Source organism: Pyxicephalus adspersus, chromosome Z (genome assembly GCF_032062135.1).
Source record: "Pyxicephalus adspersus chromosome Z, UCB_Pads_2.0, whole genome shotgun sequence".
NCBI lineage: Eukaryota > Metazoa > Chordata > Amphibia > Anura > Pyxicephalidae > Pyxicephalus > Pyxicephalus adspersus.
In genome coordinates, this window is record NC_092871.1 from 7652952 (window position 1) to 7679403 (window position 26452).

General features: G+C 42.2%; 1 protein-coding gene across 4 annotated transcripts; it reads left to right on the plus strand.

Moving 5' to 3' along the window:
* The first annotated feature begins 445 nt into the window (after positions 1–445).
* MGAT1 (alpha-1,3-mannosyl-glycoprotein 2-beta-N-acetylglucosaminyltransferase) lies at positions 446–25800 on the plus strand. 4 transcript variants are annotated; one of them, XM_072429416.1, is made up of 4 exons: positions 446–521; positions 4364–4419; positions 22578–23398; positions 24635–25800. In XM_072429416.1, exons 3-4 carry the CDS (start codon positions 22805–22807, stop codon positions 25385–25387), a joined length of 1347 nt encoding a protein of 448 aa, XP_072285517.1. In that variant the 5' UTR covers positions 446–521; positions 4364–4419; positions 22578–22804; the 3' UTR covers positions 25388–25800. The 4 variants fall into 4 exon arrangements, with proteins under 4 accessions (XP_072285517.1, XP_072285518.1, XP_072285516.1 ...); XM_072429417.1 differs by lacking the exon at positions 446–521 and adding an exon at positions 9941–10029; XM_072429415.1 differs by lacking the exons at positions 446–521; positions 4364–4419 and adding an exon at positions 17194–17288.
* Positions 25801–26452: the final 652 nt, after the last annotated feature.

Genomic DNA, 26452 nt, shown 5'->3' on the forward strand with positions numbered 1-26452 from the left:
TTCAAATATGACTAAACTATAATGTAATATTGATAATGATTTATTAAAGGAGGAAAAACGCACGTTGTTGATGTTGCTTTAAAAAAAAATCCAGAACGGCGGACATTTTTCTGAAGATACGCATCGTGTGACGTAATAGTCCTCGGGAAAATGTCCGCTATAGAAGACATAAAGCATAGTATAACACAGTGGCTCTAGAGGACGTTGGTTGACGTGTGGGAGATCCAATAGCGAACTTTCTCCTGCTAATGTGACACCCGCTCCCACCAATCAGCACTCAAAGCCCTTTACGTGCCACATGTGTCTCTAGTGTTGATGAATCTGGCTGGAATACAGCGGCGGTAGTGACAGGTTCGGGTTGAGAGGGTCCCGGACGTTTAGTTGCTATAGTGACGGCGTCCTAGTAACAACTTCCGGCGGAAATGGAACCGGGAAGGGAGGAGGGGGATAGTAGAAAGGGGGAGGCAGAGGCTGCAGAAACCTGAGACAGGGGAAGAAAGAGGGAGTCATGTGACTGCGGGGTAGGTGCTGTTGATGTCACTGACCGACACATTACGTCATCATGAGGCCATTCTGTGGCTGTATGTTGTGTTCTATGACGTCAGCAGTTTGTGTGTGTCTGGAGTCCATCATCACCTGTAACCCCCATGTATGTGTCCTCATCATTGTATGTAACCAGCATCCATTATTATCATATAATGCTGCATTTATTCCAAAACCAATGGGCAGCTTCACATAATGTTTACCGGAGGACAGTGCTGTGTGAATGGGGTACTGGTAAAAAGAGCCCAGGGGCCCCATGTGATAAAGACCAGGGGCCCCAGATAAATCCTATCATATAACTATGAATGGATGAAGACACCTGCTCTGCACACTCCAAATTCACAAAAACCGATAAAAGGAACCTCCAATGTGATTGTGTATTGCGCTTTGTCAGGTGGCTGCTTGTGATTTGCAGCGTTTTGCTGCGACAAAAGAAATGCAATGCACCCTTAGATGTGTTATCAACATTTGGATTACTGGAATCTGATTGGTGAGCCATTCCAGACGCTTGACTATACAAGGTCTCTTGTGATTGGTTGGTGAGGCTGTCAACCAGGGCAATAGGTAAGTAAAGGGCCAGCAGCTACCGTAGCTGCAGGAGTAGCTTGTTGTTCCCTCTTAAGGATCTCGGCTGCTCTTGGATCTGGAGAAGCTACTGTAGTGCCAATCATCACCATGCTAATGTGCATTGTGCGTGGCCACAGAGAGACTTTTATGGCGGTTACCCCAAGAGACCTATTAACATTATTATCAAACAGGATTTATATAGCACCAACATGTTATGCAGCGCTGTTCATTAAATAGGGGTTGCAAATGACAGAAAGATACAGACAGTGACAAAAGAAGAAGCGCTTACAATCTAGGAGGTGGGGGAAGTATCACAGAATAGAAGGGGAGATATGGATTGGTGGGAAGTAGTGAGGGTTTAGGAGACAGAAGATGGTTGGGTGAGGTTGAAGAGTTGGGTTCTGAGGGCTCTTTTATATGAGCAGAAGGTAGAGGCAAGCCGAATAGGACGAGGAGGACCATTCCAGAGAGTCGGGGCAGCTCTAGAGAAGTCTTGGACCGTGCGTGTGAGGAGGTTGTGAGTGAGAAAGTCATTAGTAGGACAATGGAGCGTGAAGAAAGCGGCTAGGGGAGTATTTATCAGGTCAGAAAGATAAGTGGGACAAGAACTGTGGAGGGATTTGAAGGCAAAGCACAGGAGATGAATTTGATTCTAAGGTGAAATGGAAGCCAATGCAGAGAACTACAAAGAGATGCAGCAGAGGAGGAATGGTGGGAAGGATGTGGAGTCTGGCTGCAGCATTCATAATAGATTGTAGAGGGGAGAGTCGGTTAGTGGAATACCAGAGAGGAGGAGGTTACAGTAGTCCAGACGAGAGATGATAAGAGTGTGTACAAGGAGTTGGGAAATGTTCTGAATATGGGGGGAAAATGAGAGGGCAGAATTAAAGGTGACACCAAGACAACGTGCCTGAGGGGAGGGCACAATAACAGTGTTTTTAACAATTAGAAATATGTCGGGGATATTTGGAATGTGAGGCTGCTTTCCATGGATTTCGTATTTTATTCTCTTGCTTCATTATTTTGTCATTTAGCTGTAAGAAGCATACAAGTAAAGATGGCCGCCTTTACTCTGTGGTGCCTCTGATCTTATTAAACCTTTCTGCTCCATGTAGTAGGCAAACAAGCAGCATGCTGAGAGCAGAATTGGCATTGCAGCTTCCATGTATCCCTCAGGAACTATAAAAGCCCAACAGCCATATTTATACATTTCGGATGGAGTTGCGAAGAGTTAAAATGTTTGTCCCCTTTTCCTGGGAAAATGTAACCTTTCACAAGAATTGATGGCCTGTAGTCACCTAGACAGGAAGATAAAGAAGGTGATAACATGCTGTCAGATATTCCAACCCTTGTTCTGTCTAAAATGTGGCTTTTTTTTTTATTACTTTCTCCTTTCAAAGTGAGGGCAAAATAGCAAAAACCCAGACAGAAAGTGCCCCTTGTCTTTTGGTTCCTTTGCTTTTAAGTAACCTCTGCTGTACTGCTATATATAGAACATAAGGTCCATTTTAAAGCTGAACTTGTGTATAGGAAATTATTGTAGAGCCATGTGTAGTCTCACCTGAATCTTGGTGAGCTTTGTGTATTTCTTATAGACCTGTGCCGTAATCTGGTGTAAAGCTTTGCCTATGTGCAGGAGCTTCCTGTATTCAGACCGGCCACTGCTGCCATCTCTCTTTGTGCGGGGAGTGGTCTGGACTCCGCCCCCTTTCTGTAGTTTTCACACAGCTGCTCAGACTCTGGATGGGTTGCAGTATTTAGGCTTCAGAAGAAGCAAATGTTTTCCCTCCTAACATCCAGTGATTCAATGTCTGGTAAATCCCTTGCCAACATCTTTCTCCATTTATATTCTGGGCGTTGAATAAACTTAATTGGAGACCGGGCTGCACATAAACCAATGCACATCATGGAGAGGATACAGGACAGGCTTTGTTGCAGTTTATAAAATAATGAACCTGACATTCACTGAAACATTCCCTGCTGGAGAATCATCCAAGTCCATGTGTTTCAATGGCAGTTGTTGATTCTGCTCCAGGGAATGCTTCAGTGAATGTTTGATTCACTGCCTTACTTATAGAGCCCATGGTTAATCTCTTCTACTGTGAAAAGTTTACCCATTCTCAAATTTTTTAGAGAAGGTGCTTAGGAGTAGATTTTATTTGGATAATAAAAGTGATAGCTTTTTCATTGTGTGGCGTCTGGGTCCAGCCAGGACCTTAAAATACTACAAATGTTCCGTATAACAATACCCATGAACGGCTCTGCCATTGCTCAGCAGCTGCTTGGCGAGGCCTCAGGATCTCATTGGGAAGCAGCGGGTTGCCGGTGCCAGCTTGCGTTTAGTGATCAAGCTGTACGGCGCCAGCCATGGAACTGCGAGGCAGCACGGCTTAATGAGCACAACAAGTAAAACCAATCAATTATTATTAATGAACAGGATTTATAAAGCGCCAACATATTACACAGCGCTGTACAATGAAGTAATATAATAACAATGCATCCATCCTGCAAATAGTATAACTGTGCACAATCCTGGAAAGCTCCGGAGAGGAAATGTGATCCCGTGATCCGCTGCAGCCAGATTCTAGCCAAATCTTCACATGGTCACTGGGGGGATCGTTATGAAGATTGTGATTGGTTTCTCTTCTGCTTCCTGTACCACCAATCACATTCAGGACTTTCAGGTTGTGCCCTTTCAGTGATCGCAGGGCTCCCCAATATTATTAACCACCCGAGCGATAACCCCGACCTTGGTTCGGGTTTAAAATAATTACAATTATCGATAACCCCGAACTTTTCTCACTGTATGAAAATACAGACATAAATACCGGTATGTGCTGAGAAGGGGAAGTTGGAATTCGTAAATTGTATGCTAGGTGCACGTGTCAAATGTATGTAGCTGGAAACTTTTGTTGATTGAGTCCAGTGACAGGAGAACAAATGCTGCTCTGACAACACTGTTTGGCTCTCTAGGAGAAGGACCAGCAGGAGGCACCCCGCTGTATATCCCCCCTCCCCATAGGAAATGACAGCACGTGTCCCTGCTTAGTTATTCAGTAATTCACAATAACTCAATGCCACCGGGGAACACTGCTCGGATTTTCATTTGAGTTTATCTCAATTATCTAGTGTGTGTACACAAATCTAAAATATGCACAAAATGAGACATTTCCCTTTCATATCACTGATTTAAACTCTGCATAGTTTATTGACCCCACAAAATGACATCAAGATTTTATTTCTTCCTGAACAGATATGATATGAAAATGAAATCACATGGATGGCTGTCAAGATGGAAACCTGGAGCAAGTGAGTATTTATGTGAAAAGGGTGATGGTGTGTAAAGAATGAATAATTGTACCTCCTAAAGGTGAAACATTATTTATAGGTAGCCGAATATTATTTTATGATAAGGGTACCTGGTCTAATATTAGGATTTTCCTGTATATTGTACAGTGTGAGAAGGGATTGCTGTGATTTCCTATTACATGTAAAGTGGCCCTGTTACCAGAACATTCATTTCAACCAAAAATTTCCCATAAGATTATTTGTGTAATATTTATTTATATCATGCATGCTATTTATGTATTACAAAGTTCTCTTGTGTAGACTTCAAGCTCTTTTTTGGGACTGTTATCTTGGATATGAGCTCAGCAGCCCCAGAGCTGTTATTTAGGTCACAGCCTATAGCAGGGTTCCCACAGAGGTCGTTTGGGGTTCCTTGACCAATGAGCAGCTTGTGACTCAGTTTAGGTGGCACCAAGGATCATTTTGGCTATCTGTAAGAGTGACATTCTTGCCATTGGCCAGAAATGTAAGAGACATTTTTTCTACTGACCACCACACTAATATACTGCGATCTGTTGATATAACAATTATAGAAGGTGTTCCCTGAAGACCTGAAAGTTATATCAAGGGTTCCCCCATGTTAAAAAGGCCAAGAAACACTGATCTATAATACCCCCCCCATATTCCTCCCTAGACAGCAACATAAAAGGCCATAATAAAATGGCCCTCAAACGTAATAGAGCTGGGATGTGCAAGGAGGAAAGCTGTACTTGGGAACTAACTTTTTCTTTAAGTCATGTCTGCTAACCAGTTTAGAGGCATAGTGAAGACACAGTGCAAGTAAATACAAATTGTTAATGGAAAGATAAAAATGCTGCAAGTGAGCATATAACTGTTTTTAGGTAAAAGGACACAATAAATTGAACATACGTTGATGACAGGGTCTCTTTAAAGTATTTCTTTCATCAATGCCTTTCAGATAAATGTATTGGCATTCTTGCTTATAGTTTAATACAAAGAAGATTCATCCTCTCTATTTGTCCTGGGAACCATTGTCACCAGGACAGCAAGTGATGTATACAGATTTCACTGAAGTAGAAGTCTGTGGAATTTTCTGTTTCTGAGACAAATAAAAGTTACCAAGCCTGCAATAGATTAACATTTACAAGAATGCTGTGCTTGGCTCATCTACAACTTTGGGGTAAAACCAGTTTGTTCTCCAGACATGTGATATTTGTTATGGGCATTACAGACACCCCTAACCCCTTCCTGCCCATACTCTGCCTAATGTTCCCCAGCGCCTTACTTGGGGGTATTATTATTATTAATTAACAGTATTTATATTGCACCAAAATGTTACACAGCGCTGTACAATAAATAGGACAGTGACACAGAAGGGGGAGAGAACCCTGCCCCGAAGAGCTTACAATCAAAGAGGAGATATGCTAAAGCCCCCCTAAAAGAACAATGTCTGACATTATAGCAGACTTGGCTACCTACGAGCCCACCTCCTGCCCCGGCAGGTCAATGTTCTGTGCCGTCATCTTCACATCTTCTGTCTTTCTGCAACGGCTATCAGTGTAACGCCTGAGCTCGTGCCCTGTTCTGGAATCTTACATAATAGATTTCATGGTGTTATATTACACATTACAGACCTCAGGTGTGAACAAGGCACAGTGCATGCAATGCACAGGTAAGACATTTTAGGAGCAACGTAAAGACAGGTAAAACGTAACATAAAGTAAAGACAAGTCCAACGTAAGACAACGTAAAGACAGGTAAAACGTAACATAAAGTAAAGACAAGTCCAACGTAAGACAACGTAAAGACATGGAAGGGATCACTACATGATTGACACTAAAGGGACGATCTCTGGCTTCGTAGGCGTCCCATAGCTACATCACTGGAAAGTCCTGAACCTGATATGTAAACTAACAGGTTTTTCTTTTTCTCTGCCCAGTTCTGGTTTCCCTTTCATGCTGTTTTTTTTTTAAAGGTTACAGTCCATCTTGATGGAGAAAAACTTTACATTTTTATTTTCTAAAACAAATGTCATCACGTAACACCAGTCCCAGTGAAGGGACTCTAATTGGATCATTTGTCGATTGGTAAATCGGTGATCGTATATCAGCACCTAAAATATTATGTTATATTCTTTTATTATTGTTATATAATATTATTATTATTAATAAACAGGATTTATTTAACGCCAACATAAATATGCAGCGCTGTACATTAAATAGGGTTTTCAAATGACAGACAGTGACACAGAAGGAGGAAAGGACCCTTGCCCAGAAGAGCTTACAATCTAAGAAGTGGGGGAAGTGTCTCTTAGGGAGAACAAGGGATGGAGCGAGTTAGGAAACACCCTGATTGCCTGATAAAATGAATGTAAACTATTGTCAGAGTACAGAGCTCTACAGGTTTTACTGACCTATATAATTCAGTCTACGTAAAGATGGCTGCACATTACACCTACAAAGACTATGCAAAGGCCAACCTGATTGTATACAACGTGAATAGACTGTTCACGTGCCCTAAAAACATCAATAAATATATTATTAATAATATTATTACTAATAAACAGTATTTTCATAGTAACATATGGTGCGCTTTATAAAGTCCATAGTCATGTCACTAGCTGTTGAAGGAACTCACAATCCAATGTCCCTAGTATAGTCATATGTCAGTAACACAGTTTAAGATCAATTTTGGGGGGAAGTCAATTAACCTAACTGCATGTTTTTGTAATGTGGGAGGAACCTGGAGTACCCAGAGAAAACCCACGCAAACACAGGGAGACCCTGCAAACTCCATGCAGATATTGTTCTGGCCGAGATTTGAACCTGGGACCTGCAAAGGCCAGAGTGCCAACCACTGAGCCATCATGCTGCCCGATTATAAAGATTTATTGAACAATTACACTGAATTGTGTTTTTTCAAGCTCTATGCAAACTGTGCTGAGTACAAAGACAATATATTATTATTATTATAAGACCATGAATAACCTAGTTTAGGTTTATTATTCAAAAAATGTGCTTGATGTTCACCTCCTTTCAGGTTATTCATTGTTATCCACAGCTGGTTCTCCTGTAGATCAGGTTAGACATTTTATGACTTGCATGTGTATATGTATATATGTATGTGTGTGTGTGTATATCATATATATATATATATATATAAAATCTGCAATCTAAAATAACTAATCTGTCCAGGGTCCTTTTCTTTTTTAGCAAAACTTTTTCTATGAAGAGACATTGTCATCAATTTATAAAATATAGCTGAAGCCACAGAATAATCAAATATTTTAAATATTTGTACAATTTTCTTTTCATAAATTAGTTTAATAACTTGTAGTTTTGGAACCCAATAAAAAATGTATCTACTACTGGAACATTAAATCCCGAGCACTGCCCTCTTATCTAAGGCTACGTACACGTTTGTTTTGTTGTTGGAAAGGATCTTTCACAATCCTTTCCAATGACAAAAGACTGCACGATGCATGAACGAGCGTTGCTTTGCTCCATGAAGAGAGGAGAGGGAGAAAGACGAGGCGGCACCCCACTGTGCTCTCTTACTTTCATTTATATTACAATCGTTTGTTGGACGAGCATTGAACATATGCAGATTCTCGTCCAATATCAGCCCTGAAGCGATGAGAATCATCTGACGTGTGTACGTAGCCTAACATGTCATAGCTCTTCTAACATTGGTGTGTGCTGGCCCAACTCCTCTGCCCCACCCCCTATAACCTTTGATGTAGCAGCTGGGGGAGGAGGTTAGGCTTGAGTGACAGCTTTGAGTCCTTTTGGCTGGAATCGGTCTCACTTGGCAGCATTCTCTGGCTGGTTTAATGGTTTCTGAGTCATTTTGACAATTATTGTAACAAGTTCCTATCCAGTTTTATAGCAATGTATTGAAACATAACACTCCTAATAATTCCTTTATGACACACAGAACTGCTTTATATTACCTGGGCAGGGTTAGAAGGGTGTGATGAAATGGAGGACCATTTATTGCAGTGCACCTAAATCATTTCTGAGCTAGGTTAGTCTCAGGATCACTCAAGCGGCCCAATAATAGCCAATAATTCTTCATTGTTAATATTATTATTACACAGTATTTATGTAGCACTGACATATTACGCAGCTCTGTACAAAGTCCATAGTCATGTCACTAGCTGTCTCTTAAAGGTGCTCACAATCCAATGTCCCCACCTCAGTTATATGTCATTAACACTGACTGTAGAAGCCAATTAACCTAACTGCATGTTTTTGGGATGTGGGAGGAAACCCACCCAAACTCCGGGAGAACCTACAGACCGTGTCCTGGCCAAGATTCTAACCTTGAACCCAGCGCTGCAAAGAGCAGAGTGCTAACCACAATATTTGTATTAATCAGCAGTTTAAAAACGCAAACAAATAACTGCAGCTAATAGCTGACCGGAGAAAGAATGGGTACGTACATTTCTTGCAGGAATATGCCCCTCCAGTGCAGTGTCCATACCTCAAATTTGTACAGCTCAACTTTCGTGGAGTGAGGGAGGGGCTGCACTTTGACCAATAGGGTTCTCCTGAATGCACATGTGCTGAAAACAAACCTATTGATAGGAGGAGAGAGCAGAGTGATCTCTATGGAGTGTACCAATAGACATTACATGCAATATCAGGTAGTGATACAGCTGAGCAGTAGATGCCAATGCATTGCTAAAGCAGAATGACAGATTGGATCAGCAGAGGAATAGGCCAAATCCTCCATCTTAAGGCAGTGCCGTATACCTAAACCATCTTTATCATAAGACTCAAGCATTGCCATTTGGTGTGTCAGTGGGCTCCAGCAGTGCTCAGGGTAGATGGCCTGAGTTTTTTCAGTTATGCCATGGCACCTTTTGTCCTCTACTTCATGTCATTAAAGAGACCCTGTCACCAACTAGTGTCTGTTCACACTCTATGCTGGCCTAGCTCCTCTTCCCTTCACCCCTGAATGTAATTTATATGTAGCAGCAGGGAAGAGGCAATACAACGAAAATGACTACCACACCCCAAATAAGTGGAATTAAAGTTCTACTTTTAAGTTTGCATGATCAGGCCGGTTATTATTGCAGAAAGGGGCAGGCGGTGTCCCTTCTACAATAATTTGTCTTACCTGCCTTACCATCAAAGCTGATCTGCCCATGCACAGAATTGACGTTGGATTGCAGCGGCACAGAGACTACTGGTTCAAGCCATAAGAAGGGAACTCCCCTCACTTTGCAGGGATTACCTCTCATTTCCTGTTTTTGGCCTAGAACAGGAAGTAAAGTGGCAAAGACAGCAAAATATAAACTGATAGGAGGGATGTAACACTATCCTATCCCAAGCAAAAAGTATTTGGGCTACAGATTCATTGTACACAAATTTTGTTACAGGATTGCTGACTTTTTTTATATTTAAAAAAAAAAAAATCAGCCTATTTCGCAAAGCAAGGGCAGCAGGAAAGTGATGATTGCTACAACAAAGAGCCAACTGCTTGTCTTTCTCAATTGTTTTTCCTGCATTGTTAGGCTGCCAGCGTGTCAAACGTTAAATTGTGCGTTCTGAAATCTTTCACCATTTTACCTTTGACCCCTGAGCTGTGGTGCTGCAAGGAGAGGTAGGTTACATTCCCCCATTTACCTCTTACATGTCTTGTATTCTGTGTGCAGATAATAGGAAGGTAGCATGTGATGAGCCATGGAAAGTAATCACAGAAACACTGCGGCTCTGATAATAGACGGACGTGTGACTCAGCACTGGAAAGATGGAGATTGAATCGAGACAAACTCTGCCGGGCATCAGCAAGATTCTTAACATTCTGTTATAAATGATCTGCAAGCTTTATATTCACCTCCTTGTTTAGCTTTACTCGGCTTGTTCTAACTGGGACTGGTTCTCATTAAAAGGGTAGTAAAAAAAAAAAAACTAAAGCAGACTTTGCAATAAAAAGCAAAGTTCACTTAATATATCTAAGACCATCCCCCATTGTAAATAGTCACATGTTTGTAAAAAAAAATCCTATTGAAGCTGAAGTTCAGTCTGCTTTTATTTTGCATTCCATGCTTCATCAACTTGCAAATGACAATTTTTAATTAAGTAACGTCTGTGCATACCTTATTTCAAGCTCTGGTATTACTGGATCTCTGTGCTTCTTTATGCAGGGCACACAGATCATGAGCGAGTCCTGTGCATAGCTTTCTGATAAGTACCTGGCCTCAGTACTTACCTTAAGAACCCTCATCCCTGATTCAAGCAATGAGCTGGACCTTTCAAATAATTCCTAATAATAGCTCTGTAAGCCAATTAATTTTTTTTTTTTTACTCTGGCAGCAAGCTGATATGTTTAGTGTCCTGTCATAAAATGGGCCGGTCTTTGACCAAGTTGTATTGCTTTAACTTTGGCAGAGAAAAGTGTGGTCAGGTAGTGGTTGTGTCGTCCGTGGATTAGAAACTAAATGACTTCATGATCAGATATAAGATTTGCATGAATTTTTTTGCCTTTATAAGTATCTGTTCTTTTTTTTCCCAGACCTACCTTTTAAATACTAACCGTGCTCAACCCAGACATTTTTTAAGCTGGGTTAGAAGAAATTGTAGGTATGTGGCACCCCTGGTAATGTGACCCAACTCTTCAGGAACCACCCAAAAACAGCCGGGTGGTTGCTGGAAAGTGCTGGTTGGTGCGCCCGGGCTGGAGAGATCACTGTAAAAGTCCACTTTCATATACCTTTCCCTCATGCCCCCCTACATGCTGTCCTAATATAACCCTCCCTAGGTTAAGATGGGTTTCACAACATTAGATTACCGTTCACTGTGGATGGGTACCATAGTTTAAAAGCGGGGTGTACTTTATTCTAATTGTCACTTCCTCCTCTTCCGCATCCTATGCTGATCTATTCCACCCTCTGTCTCCACAATTCACAACCTCCCTTGATACAGTTATGGGGTTTGAAAATTGTCTACTTTGTCTTGCTGCTCTGCTGTGCACTTGCCTGTACAGTACAGCCCTATTGGCTTCAATGGGTTGTTTCCTGCAGAAGAGAATAGATGGAACCCATTGACGCCAATGGAGCTGCATTGTGATTGGGCAGCAGAGCAGGAAGACATTGAAAACAAATGGCGCACTTGGTGAATGGAGTGACTGAACTGCGTAACAGGTGGGTGGGGTTGGTTAGGTCTGTGTAGGGGAAGATGGGGAGGGATCAGGTATAGTTAGATAAAAGTACACCATACATTTCCCCTCTTATTGTTTGCTACTTCCCCCACCTTTTAGATTGCAAGCTCTTCAGGGCAGGGTCCTCTCCTCCTCTGGTGTCACTATATGTATCTGTCTTTCATTTGCAACCCCTATTTATTGTACAGCGCTGTGTAATATGTTGGCGCTATATAAATACTGTTTATTATTATTATTAATAATAATACACAGTATAGGCAATCTAACGACATCTCATGAATCTCGCAAACGTTCAATGTGTGTGTAATGACCAGAAAATGTAGATGAGCAGCTGTACGCATTAGCCCCAGCAGTGTTGAACCCAGAAATGTTTTTAAGCTGGGTGGTAAGAAGCTTTAGGCGTGTGGCAGCCTCTGTATTGTGACCCAACTCATCAGTAACCACCCAAAAACAGCCAGGTGGTGACTGAACAGTGCCGGGTGGTGTGCCCAGCTAAAAGGGGCCGGGGAGATTACTGCACAGGAATCCAGCAAGGAACAAATTCTAGTTGTCATCCTTAACCATTCATCTGCATGAAATCAATCTGAAGACGTTGTATAACGAAAACAATCCCAGCAAACGTACCCAGGAAAGGAAAACTAAATCAGATTTGAGATATTTTAGGATTTTGGTTATTTTGCTTGTAATGTGTCATAGAACATAGATCAGCCCCCCGATGAGGTCTGAAGAATCGATCATCTATCTGATAATCTAATCATTTCTCTGATTATCTGCTGAACACTGAGACTTGTCATTAGACGTCCATCCTCTGTGCATTGGAAGCTTTTGGCTCAGTTGCAGCTCCTCGGGTTGTCAGTCTGACAATGTACACATAAATGGTATGACGGCTTCTATATTCCCTTTGTACATGAGATAATTGGCCCAAAGCCGGACAATGCGGACTGTGCTGTTCTCGCTGTCGTTAGAGAATGGAGCCAGGAATGCTGGTTTCCAGCCAAACTTGCTTTTCCAGATCCTATGTGGTATTTGTTCCAGAACAAACACTCCAAAAATCTACAGCTTTACAGTTTTCATGGGAACAGAGATATCCGACTTGTACACTCTGCAGCCATGAATTTAAACACGAGAGGAACCTTTTCCATGCAGCTAAAATGAAGCTCATCCTGATAATGAACCTTTCAGTAACTCTATTGGAATGCGTGAATAAATTCCTGACATGACATAATATACAGCAACAGTACCACTTTCCAAAAACTCCGTCCTCAGTCTGCTGCATGTAGTAGAGAGCATTTCTTCAGTTTATATTCTAATACATTAGCAGCCCATTCAGGCTTTGCAGGCTGACTAAACACAACTGGGGATTATGTCAGTATCGGCACTTCTGCCTGCTGCATGATATCGGACCAATCTGCAATCAGCAAAGCTCGTACTCATTGCTTATTGGTGAGGTTTGGTTCGGCATAGTGGACCTTTGCTGAGAGACCACTGCTTTCTCATTTGAGAGCAGGGATTTCACTTTGTGACTGCTGGCAGGAAATATGCCTTTCTATTCTGACTGTGGCTACTTTCTAAAGAGAAACAGTGTTCTTCCCAGACATTATTTTTTAAGCTGGGCAGGAAAAGGTTGTGGGTGGTCAAAAACAAACAAGACATGACAAATTTAGTGTTATCAATTGTTGCTGCTTTAGGAATCCAGTAAGCTCTAAAATTCTGTTAGCTTTCTACCACCTTCTATACTTTATACCCATTAGTATGTCCCATTTTTATCTTTCTTTGTATTATGTCCCAAGTGTCTAACACCTTTGTAATTTTCAGTAACTACCTCAAAACAGCCGGGTGGTTACTGGAAAGTGCTGGGTGGTGCACCCGGCTGATAGGACCTGAGGAGAACACTGAAAAGGAACTGTAAGAATTGGGACATGTTTAGTTTTGATGAACTTGTAATGTATTCAGCTGATTTAAAACTGAAAGTCCAATTGGACTTTTAAGTTCTAATAATACAATATCGTTAAAGTGGAACTAAACCCAATGAAAATTTGCCTCTGTCTGTTCTGCACGCCACAATTTTTCTTCTTCTGTTCCCCATACTGGTCTATGATTATCTTTCCAAGGACAATTATTGCATGTGTGTACACAGCCCAGCTCTTAGCTCTTGTTCATCCATTGCTGGCTATTCTCTGCCAACCGGTTAAAATTTAAGAGAATGTAAACATGTTTTCTAAAAGTGTTTGGCTTTTGTCTCACAATATCTCAGTTGATAGGGACAGATTCCAGAATTCTGAGTGCAAGAAACAGATTTGCCTACAAATATTGTTGTCTTCTATATTAGAGACCAAGTTCTGGAGGTAGCACAGTGTCGGGTAAACGATTAGACACACACAGCTGTTTTTAATAGAGCAGCACTGCATGCTTACCCCTTACTGGGCTACGTCAGCTCTGCCTAGGAATGAGTGCGAATCGCGCTCCCACCGGTGTAAACCCTATAAGGAATTTTTCAGACATGACTGGTAATCTGACGGGCAATGCTACAAACATTGGGATGGTTACGTATGTAGTTATGAATGTTAGAGCCGACTTTGTGCTGGATACAGCAAGGGAAGCTCATTAGATCAGAGACTTCTCTCCCTTCATAAATCATTGTGTATCGGTACAACCAAAATGAGCCTAGAGGAGAAAGTTAATATTTTCTTGTGTGTGTATGTACGTTTACATAGATGTTCTCCCCAGACCCTTTTAGCTGGGTGCACCACCCGACACTTTTCAGTAACCACCCTGCTGTTTTTGGGTGGTTACTGAAGAGATGGGTCACAATATAGGGGCTGCCACCCACCTACAATTTTCTCCCGGCTTAAGATGTCTGGGTTAATCACTGGTGTGTGTGTGTGTGTGTGTGTGTGTGTGTGTGTGTATATATGTATGTGTAAATAAATAAATATATATATATATATATATATTGTTTTGTCTGAGAAAGAATTTGTATATTTCCATTTCAGCGCAGGAGGCCTAATTTTTCTCTACTGCTTAACAAATAAAAAGCAAGCTGCGTATTGTGCTTATCTCTGTCCTTCTTTCTCTCTCCTCTCATATCACTACACTAAAACACAGCTAACTGGGCCCTCAAAAATGGAACTAAAGCTCAACTTTTACGTTTGCATGATCGGGGCAGTCGTTATTGTAGAAAGGAACAGACGATGCCCCTTCTGCAATAATCTGTTTTAACTGTCTGATGGCTCCAGGTTTCTGGCGTCGAAGCTGAGCTGCGCATGCGCAATGTTGGCTTTGGTTTCCAGAGAACAGGTTACAGGATTGGCATGGTACCCGATCAATGAAATCTGTTGGATCGACAGATCCGCTTCATCCCGGTATCCTTCTTTGGCTTGGTGCGGAGGACGCGCCAGGCGCCACCATCTTCTTTCGTTTTCTTCTGGGTTTTTCTTCGTACCTCACCTGGTCTCGCACCGTGTAGGCATGAGATCAAATGACTTACATGGGGAAAGCACAGAAATCCAATTTTTACTTTATATAAACAGGTAAAAAAAAAAAACAAGAATAGGAGACATGTGGTGGAGGGTTAGCAGATTTGGTATCTCTGGCAGAGCAGTTTCTTCTTCATGCACTGTTATCCTGCCACCTGTAGAACATTGCAATCAGCGTCCAATAAAGAAGGATCAGCCATGGCACAGTCAGCAAACCACTGGCAGCTTGTCAATCACCACAAAGCCTCGCATGTGATGTTAGTCTGACTCTCTCTTTGCTGCTACCACAAGAACAATAAGGGAAATCTTAGATTCCTCAAAACAAAAAGGGGAAATCCTTCCAATGAGAAATCAGTTGTGATGGAGGCTGTACCGGAGGTAGACATCTCCTCTCCCTTCCAATGATACCTTTCTAATAAGATTCTAAAAACCCTAAATACATTTCAATCTATTGCATTTTACCAATGTGGTGGCTGCTTTTGTTTGCTTGTTAAAGTTCAGGAGAACATTGCTTCTTTCCTCATAACTGGATTCAGCATTTTTGGGGACTTCCAGGTTTAATAATGGCGCCGACACACTATAGTAGTTGCTGTAACTACTTCCTGAGGGAGCCGATTCCACATTTTCACAGACCTTACAGTGAAGAATCCCTTCCTTATCCGGAGCTTAAACTTCTTTTCCTCCAGACACAAAGAGTGCCCTCTAGTTCTTTGTAATGATCTCAAAGTGAATAATGGGGAAGGGAGTCCTCTATGTGGACCATTTATATATTTATACAGGGTGATCATATCCCCCCTTATACGTCTCTTCTCAAGGGAGAATAGATTCAGTTCAGCTAATCTCTCCTCATAGCTTAACTCCTTCATTCCTTTTATTAGTTTAGTTGCCCTTCTCTGCACTCTCTCCAATTCCACAATGTCCTTTATGTGATCTAATGACCAAAACTGGACTGCATATTCCAGAGGTCTGACCAATGCTTTGTACAGGGGCAGGATTATTTCTCCATCTCTGCAGTCTATTCCTCTTTTAATATCAGTCTCTGAAAACGATCATGAAAGATCCTTTCCAGCACCTTAAATTTAAGCCTTCAACCATTTACCTCCAAGAAGTACCTAGAAGATTTTTTTTTTGTTTGTTTTTTTGTGTTAGGAACATAAGGCTATGTACACAGGTCAGATGATTCTTGTCCAAAAATCACCTCTGGGCTGATATCAGATAAGAATCTGGCGTTTGTACATCACTCATTGTGTGTCGTTCCGACGACCATCCTGATGGATCCACAGACGGTGAACAATTGTAATGACAGTGAATTGAAGTACAGCGCTGGTCTGATGTTGTTCATCGTAATGCAAGTGAAGAGGAAAGAGCACAGCGGGGTGCCGCTTTGTCGTTCTCCCCCCTCCCCTCTCCATAGAGCAGACCTCTCTGCATCGTGCAGTCTTTTGTCATTAGAAATGATCGTGAATGATCTTTTTCAAACAACAATTATTGCACGTGTGTACCCAATTTTAGGCGACGCACATGCGTTCAGTAATTATCGTTGGAAAGGATCTTTCATGATCCTTACCAGCGACAAACGACTGCACGATGCATGGACGAGCGCTGTTCTGCTCTACAGATCCACTTCCCTTCACTTTCATTAAAGTAAAAGATCTTTCGCGATCCTTTCCAGCGACAAACGATGATGCACGAACAAGCGCTGTTCTGCCTACGGTGAAAGGAGGGGGCAGATCTACAAAGCGGCACCCCGCTGCTTCTCTTCGCTTGTGTTACGATCATTCATCGTGCCTGGATCCGCCAGGACAGATCTAGGAACGACGTCTGTACACACACACACTAGATTATAGTGAGGCGATAATCAGACATGATCGAATGTGTATATAACCTTAAAGCAATATTTTGGTGGTGACTGTTAGGATACAATCCTCCTTGGTTGAATAGCAAGTTGTATGTGTGTGTGGGGTTACAAGCCATAGAAGTTACAATGTATCTCAGCTTTGTCATGTTTGCTGCTACAAGTCTGCAGGTTTTGTTTTGCATGTGGCAGTCATCTTGCTGTGCGTGTCTATTTAGGAATGGCTCATTATTCTCTCCTCCCACTGAGGGCTGTCTGTGTCTCTCTCCTGTAATCTAATACTTTTTCAGCTGACTTCCTGAACAGAGCAGGAAGAAGCCCAGCAGTCCTGAGACACTCTGGAGGAGAGAGGGACATCTCAGGGGACCTGGGTGAGTGTTGGGGGAAGTCGGGGAGACCCCAATCTGGGATGACTTGGAAAACTTTGCTGGAAGTTTGCTGGAAACTTTTCTCTTTCCAGACCCTGATTGCTGCAAGTTAAATGATAATCACAGCCGTAGGATTCCGTTCTCTATTTTTGTACTTTTTTATATAGAGAATTCTTATATTTATTCACTAGCAGCTCTTCATGAACTTAACACGCCGAATACAGACAACATGTTTTCCAACGCCTGGAAAGCTACAGGTCCCAGTAGGTTTGTTGGTCAGGTCCGCTGGGACCTTTAGTTTCATGGCACATGTGGCCTCTTTGTTGCATTCAAGGTTTATTATTCTTATTCTACCTACGAGTGCTGTGTACCCAGGTGTGCAGATATTTGAAGTTCTAAACTGTGTGGACAAGAAGTTTCTACTTTTTTAGCAGCGGGCATTTATACCTTTTTTGCAGCGTAAATTATTTATTTGTATATTACAGGGCTGGGTGCACAGCTTGCACTAAGAAAAAAAGAAAAAACTTTGTATTGTGAGTGAGTGAAACTTTGTGTTCCTGTAGTGAAACTTTGTGTTCCTGTAGTCTCAGGTCTGATTGGACGGACTGGTTTCAGTGTGCTACAGCACAGTAGATATTTGCATGTTAAGAGAAGTGGGTGGTAAAGTAGGACCGGGTGCTTAATGAGGAATCTTCATTTAGACATGGCGTAACTGGTTCTGGCAAAGGGTCCGGAGTGGTTCCAGTAATTATTGCAAAGCAGGATGGCCTGAAGCTGTAGAAAGGCTTCAACAGAAAAGCTGGAGGAAGCTGTTAATGGGTGGCAGCCCCTGTTGTGACCCAACTTTTCAGTAAAACATCCAGGTGGACATTGAAAAGTACCGGGGAGAACACTGTGAAGTGTTAGTGTCATGTATTGGGTGTTAAGATAGATTTTAAGGCATATACATTTTAGGGTTAAATGTTAATCATGAGGGGTGGTAAGTTCATTGTTATGGGGTAGTTTAAGCTGAAGTTTATTCTGCTTATATTTTGCGTTCCATGGCACCTCCTCCCACCCTTATCAATATGCTAATTATTTTTTGGTTGCCATTAAAACCCACAACCTTAGTTTAAACCCTATGTTGTTTCCCGGTCTCTGTACTTCTGCATGCAGTGCAAGCATGCCATGGCTAATAGGAGGGGCCGGCAGGGTGCTAGTCATAGCTTCCTGAAAACATAGCACCCTGTCTTGGTACTCTTCTCGGGACCCCTTAGCGCTGATGTAAGCAGTGGGCTGGCTCCTAACAGGAGTTATGCAAATATCGAATGGCCTTGATGGTTGGATAGAAAACTGAAGGAGTGGGTGGACCTAGGCAGATTTAATTTGCATGCATATTGCCCTAAGCAATGCCCGCATGTGACACTCAACTTACATAATTGAAATAACTGAAAATCAGTGAATAGGAGGGGTGGGGGTTTGAGTACAGTCCGTCTGGAAATGAGACTGGCTTTATCGGACTTGCTGCTGCTTCTAATGCATGCTTGCTAGGGTCACAGTGTGCAGTAACATCAGAGTATGCAGTTTCAGTACGTAGAGTTAGCTGTGCAACTCTGCTGGGGGACAGATTTAAGTTTTAATGGTTAGTTTGGGGTGCAGTGGTAAGTATGTGTGGCAGCTGCTGCACTGAATTAAGTTTTCTTTGTTTCAGCAAATCGCACATTCTCTTTCTCAGAGTCAGCTGACCTCTAGAGTTGATTTGCTGGTTATTGATCTCGGTGTGAATTTGCCCACCAATAGGCACAGGTTATATCCTCACACCGAATGCTGAGTCCTGCAGAAATCTTTGTGTGTGTTCTGGCTCAGGCACTCTTATTTACTTTTTTAAGGAACAAAAATCTCTGTCTTTATTTAATTTTCATGCTGCCATTTGGTCCCAGTGGTCACTTTTTCAGGTTTTTCCACCCTCACATTTCACGCTTCGCACCCCATACCAGGGCCTAATCTTGTTGGTTAGCTATTTTAAACATCTAATCTCTTATTAGCAGGTTAATCTACAAAGCCAGGCGGGGTGAGAAAGGAGCCAGGAAGTGAGAGGTGAAAAAAGGCCGAGGTGCAGCCCCAGCTGACAATACCAGGAAGACCGGGCCTGCTCACAGGATAAAAGTAGATAACCTAACCTATAGGCAACGTGGCTTATCGAGGGCTTTCTGGTGCCACGAGGCACCAGGGGATTTCTAAAGGTGCTTTGTGATCACTTACTGATATGAGATATCTAATTACCATTTTTCATGGTCTCCATGTTCCATGGCAGGCAGGACAATCGGCACTTTTTCTGAAAATCTGCTGCGACTTAATTAAAAAACCATTGGCAGACTCTCCTCCTCCTGTGTCATTCCTTGTATCTGTCATATAGTTCCCCTATTTAATGCACAGCTCTGTGTAATATGTTGGCGCTATATAAATGCTGTTTAGGAATAATAATAACAATGTTCTCCCCAGCCCCTTTTAGCCAGGCGGACCACCCGGCACTTTTCAGTAACCACCCAGCTGTTTGAGAGAGTTGGGTCACAATACAGCGGCTGCCACCCACCTACAATTTCTTCCCACCTAACTTAAAAAAAATTTCTGGGTTGAACACTGTAACAGCGATTCCTAAAAGACTGATTGACTTTAATCTAACATTAAAGCACAGTCACTATGCCGTATGTGTCCTGTGTGTATATATGACTGTCGCTATAAAGAGAACATTTTCATAAAACCTCAAGAGATAAGAGAAATTATTTGTTAAATTTATGTAATTCAGGAAAACTGCCTGGGTATAGATTATAACTTTATGTGGTTCTCTAATTCCCGTGCTTTATAGAAGCCATGACTGATGATGGTCTGTAAGCAGGAAACACAATTCAGAATAAATGTTTTCTCAGCTCCACTTGCCTCCACCCACTATCCTAAATTGTCAAATAAACCCCTTATTGTGGTTCACACTGGTTCCTTGGGGGAGGGCTTTATGGTTCCTTTTGGCTCCCCTAACTGTAACCCGTTTTCACATATAAAGTGTAAGTCCTGCTAAATCTTTTTTAAGAATTAAATAGAATGTTAAATGTCCTTGTCAGGTTTTCATTTCCATCCAGGGCTCCTCAAAATTATCTCCGTACATAAAGGACATTTTGGAGCCTCTCTGGACTCCTACATCAGGCTGAAAGTGACAATTCAAGCCGTGACCAACATTCTTCAAAAAGGAGAGATTTTGAAAACAATTTAAGGAATGTTGTCATGTGTTGTCACCATTGCCTGATGAACACTAAGAAAAGTCTTCACCACACGCAGTGTTCTCCCCGGCCCCTTTTAGCTGTGAAGAACACACCCGGCACTTTTTTTACTCATCAGTAAACACCCAAAAACAGCCGGGTGGTTTTTGATGAGCTGGGTCACAATAAAGGGACTTCCACCCGCCTACAATTACTTCCCACCCAGCTTTTAAAACATTTCTGGGTCGAACACTGCACATGTAAATGTTAAATGTGTCTAATTGGAGCCATTTGGAGTACTGAGACTACATAGCAGACTACATCTCTGCTATTGGCATGTGCAAAACCACCATTCATTCCTTTGTTGTGTTCTGTACAGGAAGTTTCTGCTGGAGGTCTGCAGTTTGTCAGATGGCAAATCTCTGTTTGTTGCTGCAGCCACTCGGTCATTATAGCAAGGTTCCTCCGCAGAAGTCAAAAGGTCAGAAACACAGAGACTTCTGACCGCAGTTACAAGACAATTAGTGAAACTCTCATTCATCTCCATGCTTTGTTATTGTTCATTCTTGTGGAATCTTTTCTAATCTACTTACATTCGTGTGATACTTGAGCATGCTTAAGCATTTGGTACTGGGGGTGACCAGGCATCATTTCTAAAAATTATGTTAAGGTTCATCATGAGCCAAAACAGTAAAAAAAAGTAACACATCCCAACTCTGACAATTATTACAATCATTCAACAAACGCAAATTTACTAATAATATTACAGCTTTGTATCTGCATAGGGTCATCACAGCAAATATATTGTAGCAGGGCTCGGAAGCAGCAATTGTTCTCTGATTATATATTGTGGTAACTTGTATCTGCTACATGCTGCTGCTGTAGGTGACTGCAAAGTCATCAGTGTGCTAATTTCCAGGCATGGCCCAAATGTTCTCTTACACCTCCCTCTTGACCATGTTCAGGTTTCTCTTGTTTACTTTGTTTGTGTAGGGATATCATTACCACACATTTGTACAATTTCTACTGTGACAAATTTCTGATGTAGGTATGCCTCCATAACTACATCTTCTTGCAGCCTTTCATTATCTACTGTAACATCCTCCTCTCTGGTACTCCACTAACCCGACTCTTTCCTCTACAATCTATTATGAATGCTGCAGCCAGACTCATCCATCCTTCCCACCGCTCCTCTTCTGTTGCCTCTCCTTGTAGTTCTCTTCATTGTCTTCTATTTCACCTGAGAATCAAATTCATCTCCTGTGCTTTGCCTGCGAATCCCCCCACAGTTCTTGCCCCACTTACCTTTCTGATCTGTTAGAAAAATACCCCCCCTAGCCGCTCTCCTCACTCCTCCAATGACCTACTAATGACTTCATCACTCATAACCTCATCACACGCACGGCTCCAAGACTTTTCTAGAGCTGCTCTGACTCTCTGGAATGTCTCTTCTTGCCCTATTCTGCTTGCTCCTACCCTCATAAAAAAAACAAAAAAAAATAAAATTCATCTTTTTAAATTGCTCTACCTGTTTTCTTTGTCTTCTGTTCCTTACTACTTAGCCACCATTCCATATCCCCCTCCAATTGTGTACTAATCTGTCCCCCACCTCATAGATTGAATGCTCCTTTGGGCTGGGTCCTTTCTTCCTTCTATTTCCCCCTTTAATGGGTACCACTGCCACAGAACTCCACTGACTGAGATATCTAAAGCATTTGATAATGTTGAATTCTGGGTCCCCCTCTGCCCTCTGTGGGTATTTCCTCCAGACCAGTGACTGCAGGACCCAACAGCCTACATAATACCAAAGAGGTCCAGGCATCTGATATTTTAGAAGTGACCAGTGCTAACCATTTTTAAAAATGATAGAGATTGACATTTGTATGGTGGATTGGGGGGGGGGGGGTTAAGTTTTGAAGCCAAAACACACCTTTAGATGCTCAGGGTTCTTCAAATTTGCGTTTTGTTGTTTGCCATTTTCTGGTATCTGATTGGCTTCATCAGAGTCTAACCTCTGGTTAGCTAGAATTTTTTCATTGTTTATCATTTTTTCTCTCCCTAGGTGGGCAAAGAATAAAATCATTCTGGCCACTGAAGATCTGTTAATCTGACTTTGGACCAACCAGTGTTGCCTGAAGATATGCAATGTTTTTGATGAATTTTGAAGGCCTGACATGTAGCTGGATCCACAGAGAGTAACTGGTTGTTGTAAGATATTGCCTCTCCCTCCTTGGAACATTAGACTGGTTGTTTAGAGGGTCTACACCTTATCTAGAACCCCCCAGGGGAATGCCGCGCAAGGTTAGCGTGGCGGCCTGGGGGGCGGCCCTCTTTATTTCATGGAATGCTATTCTCCTCCTCTACCTCATGAGCCGACCAAAGGGTCCCGATGCCACGGACCTTACGGCACACGTCATAAGACTGGCTGAAGAAGCCGAAGCAGAATTGGAGAAGCAGAAAGGACTGCTTCAACAGATTCACCACTACAGTGGTCTCCTTAAACATCAGCCGGCTGCCCCCAATGTTGCACGTGGCCCTGAAATACTCCAGAGACTTTCTAACGGATCTGTTCCATCTCCAACACCCTTTGCCTCTGATCCACAATCTGTGGTCATTCCAATCCTCGTAGTGGCATGTGACCGGCCCTCTGTCAGGAAGTGTTTGGACTCGCTGCTTAAATATCGCCCCTCGGTGGAGCAGTTCCCCATCATTGTTAGCCAAGATTGCGGCCATGCTGAAACATCGAGGGTCATTAAGTCGTACGGTGATGCCATCACGCATATCAACCAGCCCGACCTGTCTGAGGTTCCCGCTCCACCAGAACATAGAAAGTTTCAGGGCTACTATAAGATTTCCAGACACTATCGATGGGCACTCAACCAGGTAAGTGGAATTAAAGAAGCTGTTTTCTTTTTTTTTTTTTCTTTCCTTTCTTTGGACAAGTGAAGACATTAAGAGAGAGGGATAGGCTGTTGCTGCTACTGCTTAATGCAGATGAAAGAAATCAGGTCTTCAATCCAATTTTGCATTATTTCCTTTTAATTTCATCCCTGCATAGCTTTCCTAATCAGTGTTCATTCACAGCAGATAACTCATTTACAGACTGAAATTAAGCAGTCTTTTATTAAAAAATACATTCGTTTTTATTGCTGGGTGGAAAAGTCCAAGTCTTCAAATTCCAAGCAATCTTCAAGAATTTTTTAACACCATGGGAAAATCCATGTGATATCATGTGCTGGTGTTTGCTATATGATGGTGACTCATGTTATTTTATGACCTGGATGCAATATTAAAACCAAACAGTTATGAGAATTTAGGTAGAAATCAGAGTGGAGGGATCAAGTTATTTTGGGATGGTGATTCATGTTTGGTACACCAATATCATAATGCACCTCTACAGCTTGAATCACACCTTGCTCTGCTTTAATAAATTCACCCAGCTTTTATTGTCACATACTGTCACATCCACCTTTTCCAGGAGGGAAGACCAATATCGGACTATTTGATCTTTAGGAAGCAATGTGACTTTCTCTCTTCTGATTTGATGATTGGCTCCTTGGGCTTTCAGTGTGTTGTATAGGGTTGGGTAAAGATTGCCCAGTATTGTGTAAGCACCAAGTCTTATATTGGAACTTTAGTAGGGTAATGTCTTGATCTCCTTGTTCTTGGCGACCAAACAAATGGTAGATAAGCAAAAAGATGGAGAGGAGAAGCTGTATTTGTTTTTAGTTGGAGTTCCACCTTTGAATTAAAGAGCTCACAGTGCATACAATACGTAAGCATTGAGCGTGTAGAAACAAAAGCTGTACCTCATCTTGGCTCTGGAACTAGAGCCAAAGGGCCAGCTGCCTTCTGGGACGACTGGGTCAGGCGTCATGAACAAAGACTTGGGTCTTACGCATACCCATTGGGGTGTGGTAACTTTCACACATAGGGGTGAAGCGTGTTTTTGGCTCCCCCTAAGGACTGGGCAGGTTATGACCCATCATGGAGTTAAGCTGATCTATTTTTCCCCTGAAGAAACAAAATCTGTACCTCATCTTCGGGCATTTTAAGGGTTTTTTTGTATAGTTGAATGTTCTATGGTGAGTTTCTAATTATATTTTCTTCTCCACCTAGGTCTTAAAAGTGCTGGGTTACAAGTCGGCCATTGTAGTAGAAGACGATTTGGAAGTAGCCCCAGACTTTTATGAATATTTCTTAGCTACTCATTCCCTCCTCCGGAAGGACCCCAGCTTGTGGTGTGTCTCTGCCTGGAATGACAACGGAAAAGAGAATCTTGTGGAGCCCAAGGGCAGTGCCATTCTTCACCGTTCCGATTTCTTCCCAGGCCTTGGCTGGTTGCTGCTTCGGGAGCTTTGGGAGGAACTAGAGCCAAAGTGGCCAGCTGCCTTCTGGGACGACTGGGTCAGGCGTCCCGAACAGAGACTTGGGAGGGCATGCATAAGACCAGAGTTGCCTCGCACTCGAACATTTGGAAGGAAAGGGGTTAGCCAAGGACAGTTTTTTGACCAGCATTTAAGGTTCATCAAATTGAACCAGGACCCAGTGTCCTTCACCAAAATAGACCTTTCATATCTCCTCAAAGAAAATTATGACCCCTGGTTTGTGGGGCAAGTTTACGAAGCACCCAAAGCTCGTGCAGAAGAGGTGCTTCAGGGGCAAGTGCCCGGAGGAAGGACGGTGAGGGTGGAATATTCCACTAGAGACACTTTCAAGGCCATGGCCAGATCATTCGGTGTTATGGATGACCTGAAGTCTGGTGTGGCTCGAGTTGCCTATAAAGGTGTGGTAACTTTTACACATAGGGGGAGGAGAGTGTTTTTGGCTCCCCCTAAAGACTGGGCAGGTTATGACCCATCATGGAGTTAAGCTGATCCATTGTTTCTCTGGATTTAGGGGAGGATATGTGGCAGATAAAGTAATTTTCTCTATGAGAGGTTCAGAGGGTCCAATATGTATAGGTGCTATCTAATGCCAGGTCACTGCACAACTAAAGAGCTCTAGGTTCCAAGGGATCCGGTTGAAGGTCAGAAACCATTTTGCTGAAAAAGTGTGACTGCAGTGCAGGAGCAACACAAGAATCCTCAGAAACCACTTTGAGTTGTTAGGAGATGACAAGGAGTCTTCGAAGTTCAAGAACTGAAAAAACAGAGCTTCACCTACGCACTCAGGAAGAGATCATCTCAGCCAACCATGTTTTACGGCACGGGGAAGCTTGGATTCCCAAGTCTCTTCCCCTTTTATTAATTCACCTCAATAAAGTGACCTTTATAGCCAAACAAGTCTGATTCCTCATGGCATGTGATAACAAGAAAGATCTTTCTGCAAAGGAGTTGACCTTGGTTTTGCACATAGGATTAGTTGAATGAGCAATATCAGATGTCCTCAAGCAGGGTGGATTACCTATGCTAGGTGTATTTTAACATTTATTTTTTTTACCTAAAAGCTAAAACAAATTCTTGGAGATTTACAAGGAAGAAAGGAGTGAAAGTTTATTGTGTCTACATGCACATTAACCTTCTATAAAGACCTCTGATACATTCTTGTTACTTGATGCTGCCATCTTCTGGGTTAAATGAGGGAAAAAGCTAGAATTTTGCTGTAAAGCATCAAATGTGCAAAGTAGTTTATAACTGTATGAGGTTAGTACATAGATTGCCGGTATTCAGTACACAGATTCCTATTTTCCCCACATATGGCTTTGTTTTCTACACATTATTATGCAGATCAGGCTGCACAGGAAAAATTACGTTCACGGGTTTGAATAAATTATAACTTTTTTCCCTAAAGATTCTAAACAAACAAATTAATCAGGGGTATTTTATTCATATCTAATCTACCTCTGGCAGTGTAGTCTTTAGTGTTTCCGTTCCATTCCAGTTGAATTCAATAGGAAAAAAATTCTGCTGGTTTGTTCTGATCTCTGGAAAGTGT